Source organism: Chinchilla lanigera, unplaced genomic scaffold, assembly GCF_000276665.1.
Source record: "Chinchilla lanigera isolate Chin_1 unplaced genomic scaffold, ChiLan1.0 scaffold00009, whole genome shotgun sequence".
NCBI lineage: Eukaryota > Metazoa > Chordata > Mammalia > Rodentia > Chinchillidae > Chinchilla > Chinchilla lanigera.
Window position 1 is genome coordinate 33,411,143 of NW_004955410.1, and position 11,570 is coordinate 33,422,712.

The following is an 11,570-nucleotide window of genomic DNA, read 5'->3' on the forward strand; positions in this document are numbered from 1 at the left end:
GCCACAGCACTGACCCAGATCCTGTGCGTTATCAAGATTTGGGCTGCACAGTCTTTCTATCCCATCTGGCTGTGTCACTGGATTGGATCTGAGGTGGGAACCCAGAAACAAGAAACAGAGACCCACCCTACCCATAGAATTAAGTTCCAAGTTTGCTGACTCCCATTGTGGAAAAAGTTTATCATCCTTTTGGCTGATTTCCAGGGAAGGATTATCTCTGTGGAGGTCTCAACCTTCCCTGGAATCCAGGTCATCACAGGTTCAAGACAATGGCTGGAGACCTCCAGGCACAGACTCGTCCCTGGAAATCCCCCATCTTGGTGTCTTTCAGGGCGTGTAACACTTCTACAAGTTTGGGAAGGGATTTGACCCAAAGTATTAAGGTAACAAAAGATACAAAATGGCCAAGTTTCGTTCTGCTTCTGCTTACCCATTGGGGGTCTGTAGCCCCAAGAGTTATGGTTCATAAATTTAAGTCCCTGACTGGCCCAGAAGAAAATACAAATTATGCCTTTCATGAGTAGTAGGTAGGTGCTCAGAGTTTTGTCTGTTCCCTGTCTCTGTGGTGGGCCGTGACTGTTAGGTGGACATCACTATCATGAAAAATCATGGTAGCTACTTCTGATTATTATACACCCAGCACAGTTCTAAGTATTTTTCATTTAACTTAATCCTAGGAAAAATCCTGAGGTTGATGATACTTATTACAGAAGGCTAACTCACAATTTCTAAGGCAGCTGGCCTGAGAAGTGAAACCACAGCCATCAGTGAGGTACAGGACCTGGACAGTGACTGCCAGTGTCCCTGGTTTTTGCACCCTTCCAATTCAGGACCCACCAGAGAAAGGCCCAAACCAAGCACGTAAAGAGTTGCTCTTCAAGATAGACTGCAGCTTCCTCATACCAACAGGGTTCAATCAGAGCAAACCTAAAGCCTTCTTGTTTTCACTATTGCCCAAACCTTCTTGTTTTCACTATTGCCCAAGAAAAATTTTAAAGGACAGTTAAAGGAAGTCTTATTCAAGATTATTCATTGGGGAAATTCAATTCCTTTGAAACAAATGGTGAGTTTTTAATTAATATGGTAAAACTAGTGAAAAGTACTAAAGGATGTTAGGGGGAGATTGGACAGTGTGATTACAGCTCATGGTTTGCTGGGGCAGACCTGGGTTTGGTACTCTACTCTCCCACAGACACTGGCAACTGGAGGCCTCATCTTCGTCAGGACTCCACTTCAAAGGGATGGACAGAAGTCCTTGAGATATTCTTGAATTACAGAAACTGGCACAAGGTGTGTGAGGGAAGACCTGTATTTCAAAGGAAATTCAAATTGGGAAGTTTTCTAAAACCCTAAGGAAAGGGAGGTTGGAGACCTACTCAGGAGGAAACCCCTCTTTAGTTTAGTCAAGCTAAGAGAATGTCAAACTTTTCTAGTACACAGCAGCCCTGCTTTCCTGCTCAGCAGTGACGCTGGCTGACACCATGCTCTGCACATCCAGGATTCTATTTTTTGTGAAGTTGCAGTCTCCTTGTTCTTGATCCTGTTTGTTTGAATTAAGGTTCTGGCTATAACCTAGCATAGCCTCAAATTTGCTGTGTAGCCCAGCCAGGCCTCTAACTCTATCCTCTTGCTGGGACTGCAGGTGTTTTACCACCATGTCTGCCTTTCATTCTGTTTTAAACTTAGAAATCTGAGTGACTTTAAACAGCTTTTTTTGTTTTGAACATAACCAAGCCTTACTGGTTTTACTAACCATGTTTTATTGGTAACTATGGGTTGAAGAACTAACTCTCTCCAGAGTAATCTGGGCTATTTGTTTCTTATCTTCATCTACAAAAGTCGGTCCTCCCTAATTAAAGAGCAAAGTACTGACTGCAATTACAGAGATGTCAGGCTTTCAAGACTGGCAGCCCTTTGTTTTCTTACCTGAGCCAGTTGATTCAAACTTAGGCTCCACCTTTGCCCCACCCCCTCACAAATCACCAGCAGTGGCTGACTAATCCTGAGGAAGGCTGTAAAGCCCGTGCAGTTGTGCTGTCTTTAATGACTTCCTGTCCTTCCTCCCCTGAGGAATCTTTGAGAACATATTAATTTACATTCTTAGATAATTAAAGAACTACATTTCTGAAGTACAGAGTTCAAACTCCAACAGTCAATCAATTGCTCACTAGAAAAAAACTGCAAAATAGGGCTCTTAAAAAAAGACATGAGGCCAGGTGTGGTGGCGCACACCTGTAATCCCAGCACTCAGGAGGCTGAGGCAAGAGGATCGTGGCAAGTTCGAGACCAGCCTGGGCTGGGCTACAAAGTGAGCTGAAGGCCAGCCTGAACTGCATAGTGAGACCCTATCTCAAAAAGACAAAAAAAAAAAAAATTTTAAAAAGGGGCTGGGGATTTAGCTCAGTGGCACAGCGCCTGCCTGGCAAGTGCAAGTCGTGAGTTTGATTCCCGGTACCGGAAAAAAAAACAAAACAAAAAATTAAAAAAGATATGAGGCCGCTGTGGTGCCTGTAATCCCAGCACTCAGGAGAAGGCAGAGGCAGGAAGCTTGCTGCTAGTTTGAGGCCAGCCTGGGGTACAAAATGAGCTTAAGGCCAGCCTGAACTGCATAGCGAGACCCTGTCCCAAAAAGACAAAAAAAAAAAAAAGACATGATGCATCTTAAAGATCTTTTTTACCAATTTACAAATACCCATGTCATATTTCACCCTTCTGCAATCTCTAAATATTTCCATAATTCTATTAATTATTAGTGTCATGGTGCTGTCAACACTTGATGGAAAATACAGGAAAAATAAAACTTTATTAGTTCTGACAAGTGCCCAAGTAAGCCACTGAGGTAAATAGAGGGGAGTATGTGGACGGTTGTCAAGACTACCATGAGAATCACCCTGGGATCTTTTTAAAATGCAAATTCTGACTTAGTAGATCTGGAGTGGGCCTGAGATCCTGAATTTCTAAAAATCTTCCTGAAGATGCCCATTTTTGCTGGTCCACAAATCACAATTTGTGTAATATTAATTTTCATAAAGAAAGAGACAACACTCAGAATTTAAAGCAGTTACATTAGTTACTTTCTTTGTATAATTTATGCTTAGAACATGTAAGCGTATGTCTTGGTTACTTTTCTCTTGTTGCTGAGACAAAATAAAAATACCTGAGGCCCAAAATTAAGGAAGGAAAGGTTTATTTAGGTTACAGTTTGTGGAGGTTTCAGTCCATACTTGGCTGGCTCCAAGGCAGAGTGGCACATGGCAGAGGGCAAACGTTCATGGCGGTGGAAGACAGCAAGAGCAACAAGAGCAAAAAGGGAGGAGCCGTGGCAAGCAGCCTCTTCCCCTCCCTTACATTGTATGCAAACTGCTCCAGGGCAGGTGTAGCTCTCACATCCATAATCCTAGCATTGGACCATGAATCAATCATAAACTCCAGAAGCTCTGCCCCACGACTGCATGAGGATTTGGGGGGACACATGGACACAAACCATAACGGTATATATGCACGCATACAATAAAAATAGAATAAAATAAAACCATACTGAAAACACAAAATATTCACAGATTTGGGATCAAGAGTTTTTGTGTGCTTTTATCTTGCTTTTCTTTTGCCTCATCAGTTAATATTTCCTCAAAAATTTCTGCATAAGTAAATTTTTTAAAAACAGAAAGCCTTTGCCAGGCAGTGGCACATGCTTGTAATCCCAGCTACTCAGGAGGAGGATTGCAGATTCAAGCACAGGCTGCACAATTAACCAGAGACTGTATCAAAATGAAATTTTTTTAAAAAAAAAAACCTTTTTCCTTCTTTTTTGAAGCAAACAGCCACATCAAGTCTTAACATCAAGAACTGGTTATATCCAGAAGGAAAAAACACCACAAGTCAAATGTAATGAACATAAAAGGTAAAAGTCATGTGTAAAGGGTTTTGAGAGGTGGACACTTGCCCGATCCACACAGGGTTCTGTGACTGTGACATCTGCCTAACAGTGAAGTGACCAGATGTCTTCTGGAAGTTCGGGGCTCATCCACCTGATGCCTTGCTTAGGTGATCTTGTCTTTCCATGAGGTAGCGGTAAGATCAAAGACCCAAGATCCAGCCATTCTCAGAGATTTCTCAGTATCAAAGACAAGTCTGACTTCTGGAGCACTCCCAGGACACAGGGAAGTTTCCTCAGACTCCACATGATAGGGTCCCGCTAGGATCAGGGGAGCCTGTAAAGCAAACTCAACAGTCCTTCAACTTTCCACTTTCAGTTTGCACTGAGCTGTTGGTTCTAAAGGAAATCTATAAACACGCTGTAGGCAGTTAACAGAGAGGTTGGGTAAATGTTTAAAATTCTTTCAACCACCACATGGTGGTGCATGCCTGTAATCCCAGCAGGTGGGAGGCTGAAGCAGGAGGACTGCTGCAAATTCAAGGCCAGCCTGGGCTATCTGGTTAATTCAGGGTCAGCCTGAACTATACGGCAAGACCCCTGCCTCAAAACAATTTGTTTTTTCACTTAAAGGAGATAAAACTAACTCAAACATTTGAATTAAAGGAGTTAAATTAACTTAAAAAAAATACATTTTTGACATTAAAAATATCACTTGTGCCTATTCTGCTTTTCTAATATGACAGGGCATCAGATTTAAAATCTCAGAGGCATCTGGCATGGTGGCGCACGCCTGTAATCCCAGCACTCGGGAGGCTGGGGCAGGAGGATCCTTTCCAGTTTGAGACTAGCCTGAGCTACAAAATGAGCTCAAGGCCAGCCTGAATTGCATAGTGAGACCCTGTCTCCAAAAGACAAAAACAAAAGAATCTCACAGGCAAAACAGACTAACCGGACAGGTCCTAAAGAAAGCATTCAAAGTTCTTACCTACCAAGAACGAGGCAGTCTATGAAAACTTGTGCCTTAGTCCTTTGAGCTTTAGCATGAGGCTATAAGGACAGAAAATGTGGAGGTCATGTCTAAGGAATTTAAGGAACATACTTCCTGATACATTATGATGGAAAACTAGAAATCAGTCATTAAGAATACAAGAGAATCTTAGTTAAAAACCACTGGCTTCATTAGATTTTTTTTCTTTCATTAAATTTTTTGAGTGTGTGTTTTATACTTTCTGCTCTGTTACTAAATAAGACTAAAACCTAGTTAGAATGAAGTGAGTTCTGCAATAACAACTACACTAGTAATAAAAATAGCTAATTTTTGAACACATTGTATGCCAGGCAGTATTTTAGGTATTCTCAATTAACTTAATCAGAGAAAAAACTCTGTGGCACTATTTATTATCCCTAGTTAATGAATAAGGACACAAAAGGATACAGAAATTAGGTACCTTACCCAAGTTACAGGGGGAGATGCAGCCAGTTCTGAATCCAAGCAATTGAACTCCAGAGTTTTTTATGATGAAGGTGGTACCATTTTTGGTCACTGTAAGAGATGAACTTCTTGTCTATATTCAACAAGAAAATATATAAACCAAATTAACAAGCTCAGGTATAATATTTACCTGCCAGGAAAGTTAACCTTAGAGTTGTTGGAGAAACTTCACTGTAAGGGGCCAGTATTGCTGGGTGCAGTGGCTAACACCTGTAATTCCGGCACCCTGGAAAGCTGAGGCAGGAGGGTCACATGTTCAAGCCCAGACTATGCAACTTAGCAAGTTGTGGAGACCTTGTTTCAAAAGGTCAGTCAGAAAGCCCTGGGTTCAAGCTCCAGTACTGGAGGGAAAAAATTAAAAGGAGGGAAAGCAAAAAATGAGGGGTGGAGGCAATATTCTCTTTTCTATCTACCAACAAGGCTAGAACATAGATGGACACCTGTGCTGAATAAGTGAGGGTCTCACAAAGATCTGAGCACTGCCAGTGGTAACTCTAGTCAAGAGGCCTTGCAGACTTCAGGGACACCAGGGCCTTCTCCTATTTTTGTAAACATGAGTTAGAAAACCCATAATGTCCTCAGTCATCTTTTAACCACCAAAGGCCACCCACAAACCTGTAGGAGATGGCCACATTCTTTGCCTACTCGGTAAGCAGACACAATTGCTAACTGTATGACCTACACTTTTAAGCCAAAGCTGGCTCATCCATAAAACAGGGACCCATCTTACTTGCTTGTCAGGGGGCAAGATCAGATGATCTTTAGAAGGCATTTCAGGATCAAGCTTAAAATAGGGGCACATGGGACTGAGGTAGGTGGTACTTTGCAGCCTTGTACACCTCAAAAGCCAGAGTTCCACTCCCTTTGCTAATTGTCCTTCAGCAGGGGAAAAACAGGTGGAGTAGCTCACCCCTGGGAGCCTGTTTTGTTCCTCGAAGTCCCAAACTAGACCAGATACTCAAAAGTTGTTAATATTGTGTTTAATAACAAAGGCAATCAATAATAAAAACAAGTTGTTTCAATAGAAACAGATTTCTGAACAACAGGCAAAATGTATTAGCAATCTATTCCTGACTACAAATTTTATTTATAGAAAACATGGACAAGAATAAGGCATACAATCACGGGGCTGGGGATTCAGCTCAGCGGCACAGCGCCTGCCTGGCAAGAGCAAGGTCATGAGTTCGATTCCCGGTACCGGAAAAAAAAAAAAAGAAAAGAAAAGAAAGAATAAGGCATATAATCATTCAATGGCAGATTATATACAGTATTTCTCTGTCTGTACATAAGATGTGCAATATTTTAACATTAAAGTAATTCAAAATTCCAGATTAAAAGAATTTTCACTGGACTAAATCAGATCTTATTGGAAGCAAAGCCCTTTTAAATGGTATTTGACCTTCAAAGCTCAAATCTTCTGTCCCTCTCTTTCCCTAGTTCCTCTCTTTTTCTTAACACTGAAATACGGGGAGGGGGATGGAAACTCTTTGGAAGCGAGTGACAAGAAATTTTATTTGACTTGTTGCTTCGTTTTCTGTTTTATTTTTTCATTGCTTTATGTTCTTTTTAAGCCTTTGAAATAAGCCTCTTTTCCATTCCACCAGCGCCCATGCACTTCCCAGAGACAGACGCAAACGTCGCTTACGTTTTTTTAGGTCTTAAAGGGCAAGTTATTGCAAAGTGACAATTAATCACAGGTTGTTTGTTTTGTTTTGTTTTTTTTGAGACAGGATCTCACCATGTAGTTCAGATTAGCCTTAAGCTCACTGTGTAGCCCAGGCTGGCTTCGAATTTACAGGCCATCTTCCTGCCTCGGCCTTCTGAGTGCCGGGATTACAGGCGTGCCCCATCATACCCGGCTTATTTCAAAATTTACACATTTTGCCATTTTTAAAATACCTTTCCCCCCCTTTTCTTTAATGATTTAGGTCCCCAAATCCTCACGGTACTTAAACCACAAAGGAGATGTTAGCTGCTTACAGCTCCTCGGTGGTCTGGGATGCTGGCTGCCTTCCCGAAGCGCCGCGCCAGCCCTTCAACAGGGGGCTCCCTCCCGTCGGTCAGCTGTAGCCTGGGGTCCCCGGAAGAGCATCTTCTTCTACGGAGTCTCGCTCATCCCCCAGGCGGGAACATTTCTGGGGCTCCTCTGCTCGGTGAGAATCAGGTCCTTGGGGGCGAAGAAACGATGGTCTGCGCGGTGGGCGCGGGCGGCCCGCGTCTCCCCGTGCAGGGAGAACCGGGGTGCAGCGGGGATCCCGGGCCCACAGCCGTCTCACTCGCCTCCAGTGCGGAAAGTGACCGCGGTCACCGAGCGCTCCTCCGTCCTCGTGGTCGCGCGCCCCTTCGTCCACGCCGTGCGCTGCACCTCCCGCGTCACCTGGTAATCCACGACGCGCACGAGCAGCGGCCTGGGGGGCGCAGCCGGAGCTGCCCGTGCGCCGGGATGGCGCCTTTCTAGTGCGGAGCGAGGACCCGCGCAGTCCCGCTGCGGGCCGGCGTCGTCCCTGCTCGTCTCGGGTAGGACCTCCCCAACGGCCCCCTCGTCCCATTTAGCGTCCCCTCGAGTCCCCAGCCACCTCTCGGGGTGCAGCAGAAAGAGCACTTTCTCTCGGACCCACGGCTCACAGTCCCGCTCTCCGGCCCAGCGTCCCGGGGCCCGGCCCTCCGACCGCTCCTCCGACCGCTCCTCGCCCGGACCTCCGCTCGTCTCCGCGGGCTCAGGATTTGGGGCTCCAGAAGCCGGGGAGGGGCCGGGAGCCCCACGTCGCGCAGAAAGGACCCAGCCCGCTCCGGACTGCGGGGGCGACCCGCGCACCCCTCCCCGGGTCCGGGTCCTGGTCCTGGTCCTGGCGAGAGGGTCGCTCATGCCTTCCCGCCCCCACCGCTCGGGGCTACGGTCCCCAGAGCGCGGGGCGCGCAGCAGGTCCTGGGTGTGGCCTCCGCGCCCCTGGGTTCCCCGCCCCCGAGATCGGAACCCGGTTCAGCCTTGGGCCAATCTGCCTCTCAACTCCCTCCCCTTCTCCTGCTGGTCTCCGCCTCTTCCGCGTCCAGGCTTCCTAGACGTTCAGAGACGGCCTGACTCTTAACTCTGCGGACCCTGTTGCTCTCTTTCACCCCCAGGCCCCGTCCCTGACCCTTCTTTTGTGGTGTCTTTGGTTTTGACTCCTGTGAGTTCTTAGCTCTGTGCTAGTTCCACATCCCCCTTTCCTTCCCTTTTCTCTAGAGCTGGGTGCAAAGGACACCTGGGCCCAACGCCCCCCTCTAAAGCTCGAAACAAAGTGTTTTCTGTCCCTGGATACATCTCCGCAGAGGGAACAAGGAAGTTTGTTTTTTAATTACCTGACGTAGGAAATTCTTCTGAAAAGAATTTCTTGGCCATTCTAAATCCACCCCCACCGTGCTGCGGAGATTGACAGACTGGGAAGTTGAAGCCTTGTCGTTTGTGCTGCCTTTGGGTTAAAAGCAATGCTTATCTCAGGAAGGAACTCGGTGCCTTTGGTTTAAAACAATCTACATAACAGAAACCAGGCAGGGCGTGTTGGTGCGCGCCTGTAATCCCAGCATTGCCAGTTCGAGGCTAGCCTCAAATGCATAGTGAAACGCTGTCTCAAAAAGACACACGCAAATAAACAAAAACAGAAGCGAAACACACAGAAAAACCAGTATATGAGCTTCTTCAGGATTAAAAATTTTGTGTCCTGTCGTTTTTCAAAATCCCCTCTGCATTCAAGCCTCCTCTTTAACCCCAGAGACTAGAATCTGCTCTCAGCCAGGCCTTCTATCACGTTCATCTTTGCCTAAGGTTAATAGAAAACCAGAACTCTCCCATTTATGATTTCCAGTTCATCCTTGGTGCTTGATTTACTACCGAAAGTACTCAGTTTTCTTCTCTGGTTTAGAAAAGTCCCTGAAATGGTGATATTTCTGCCCTTCTATGAAGGACCAGGTAATATGGTGAAAGAGATATTTTGAAAGTGAGAACCTTCTCAAGTCTGCCAAATAATAGAAAGAAAATTGCTGGAGGAGGAGCGAAGAAACTAGTTAGGAAACTGCTAAGTCACAATGAACATCTTTTACAGATTCAGATAAGAATTGTTCTAAATACTTTAAACTCATTTATCCTTCAAAACAAAGCAAGATAGTTCTATATTTGCTATCCCTGAGAACTTTGGAGTTAAGTATTTGCTTGGGGTCAAACCCTGACAATTAGTGGAGCTAGGATTCCAATGTGCTTAAACATTTCCTCCTAAATGACCTCTAAATTACCTTCCTGCTTTAGGGCTATGACTTCATATTCTTTTCTGCTCACTTACTTGTGATGTCAGCCATGAGGAACAAGCCAAATTGCTTATCTTCTTAACGTTTTCTTTTTTTTTTTTTTTTTGGTCCTGGGAATCGAACCCAGGACCTTGTACTTGCCAGGCAGGCGCTTGTGCCCCTGAGCTATATCGCCAGCTTTGCATTTTCATTCTTAGATGTACAGTAACATACTAAATCCTCTGTTCAGGGAGTCAGAGATAATACATCAGCGTTAATGAACATGGAATTCATCACCTGCAGATTATCACCTCCCCTGCTCTGAAAGATTCCATTCTTACAGTTTTGAGGTAGGGCTTAGAATATGGAATTTTAACAAAGCTTTCACCAATTCTGATGTTTTTAGCACATGGACATTATAAGAAACATTTCCAAAAATACCCACGAATGAACTCTCGTCTTTTTTTGCTGCTTTAAGGGGACGGAGAGTAAAGGCATTGAAAATTATAGATATTCTACATGTGCGCACCAATTTCCCCCAAAAGAATGTATATATTATGTATTGCAAACATACATTAGTATTTTTAAAAAGAGGGAAAGAAAGTGGCAAGGAAAACACTATATTTTTCTTCCTTGCAGGAATATTGGCAGAATTCTAGTGAATGTGTTCATATCTAAGAGAACTGTAATGTAAGTCACAAGATTTATTGCTTCCAAATAATTTTCTTGCCATTGGGATTGGATGAGGGATTGGGGTGTGAGATGGAAACAGTGCAAACTCCCTTGCTGAGAAATGAGGCCAATTCATCCATCATACAGACCCTGAATTTTTAGATGTCAGGAAGTTGTACATTAAAACATAAAAGAACCGGAAAGGGAAGTATTAAATAAATGAACCTTCAAAAAGGTGATGTCTAGAAAAAGTGTAATCCAGAGAAACAAGTAGCTTTCCTCTAGGCTAGTCTGCTGAATTTTAATTATCTCAAGGTGCCTGTAGTAGAAGACTAATAAAGGGTGCTAAGATGAACTCACTTACCTCCTCTCTAAATGACTGTGATAGCTGCAACTATGGAGGACAGGGACGGAATAGTAAAGCAATTTATATTCCCGGGCTCTGAAAACTGTTGCTGGAACACCAGTCTGCCCTGTGCCTTCACAGGGTCAGAAAGCCCAATCTCCATCTGGAATGGTGGTGCCTTGCCTGTAATCCCAGCACTCAGAGGGCTGAGGCAGGGCTGGGGAAATAGCTCAGTGGCATAAGCGCCTGGCTGGCAAGCACAAGGTCGTGAGTTGAATCCCCTGTAGCACACACACAAAAAAAATTGGGGCTGGGGATTTAGCTCAGTGGCACAGCACCTGCCTGGCAAGCGCGATGTCGTGAGTTCGATTCCCGGTACTGGAAAAAACACAAACAAACAAAAAGAATGATACAGAAGGATCGTTGCGAGTTTGAGGCCAGCCTGGGCTTCAGAGTGAGCTCAAGGCCAGCCTAAACTGCACAGCAAGACACTGTCTTAAAAAGACCAAAATGAAAAGAAGGCTGAGGCAGAAGGATTATGGGGCAAGATCACTTGCTACAAACAGCTTGAGCTGTCTCTGGCATTACTAAATGCAGCAGCAACAGTTGAATCAACCTACTAATCAAATGAAGCAACACATTTAAAAGTGCTTCACTTTTAAAAACTTAGAAATGCAATCTTGGAAAGGACAAAGAAAGAATAGCTTTGCTATTTCAGCATATCAACTATAGTCTGTATTTCTACAGTAATTGCATAGGGATCCTTGGTACCTTGGCAAATTCATTGCCCATCAGTCCTTTTGGCAACAGACTTCACAATTCAAATAAGTCTTTTACAAAAACATTTTAACTTTAAAAAAAATTTTTTTTGAGACAGGGTCTGTCTGTATAGTTCAGCTTGGCCTTGAACTCACTATGTAGCCCAG

General features: G+C 44.4%; 1 protein-coding gene across 6 annotated transcripts; it reads right to left on the minus strand.

Annotated features, from left to right (window-relative positions):
- Window positions 1–3,478: 3,478 nt before the first annotated feature.
- Window positions 3,479–8,860, minus strand: LOC102029157 (chromosome unknown open reading frame, human C6orf141). Of its 6 annotated transcripts, none has more exons than XM_013510691.1 (5): window positions 7,650–8,860; window positions 7,350–7,536; window positions 5,331–5,420; window positions 4,867–4,924; window positions 3,479–4,211 (listed from the first exon to the last, which is right to left on the minus strand). In XM_013510691.1, exons 1-2 carry the CDS (start codon window positions 8,233–8,235, stop codon window positions 7,430–7,432), a joined length of 693 nt encoding a protein of 230 aa, XP_013366145.1. In that variant the 5' UTR covers window positions 8,236–8,860; the 3' UTR covers window positions 3,479–4,211; window positions 4,867–4,924; window positions 5,331–5,420; window positions 7,350–7,429. The 6 variants fall into 6 exon arrangements, with proteins under 6 accessions (XP_013366145.1, XP_013366146.1, XP_013366147.1 ...); XM_013510692.1 differs by having other exon boundaries at window positions 4,863–4,924; XM_013510693.1 differs by lacking the exon at window positions 4,867–4,924.
- Between the last annotated feature and the right edge of the window lie 2,710 nt (window positions 8,861–11,570).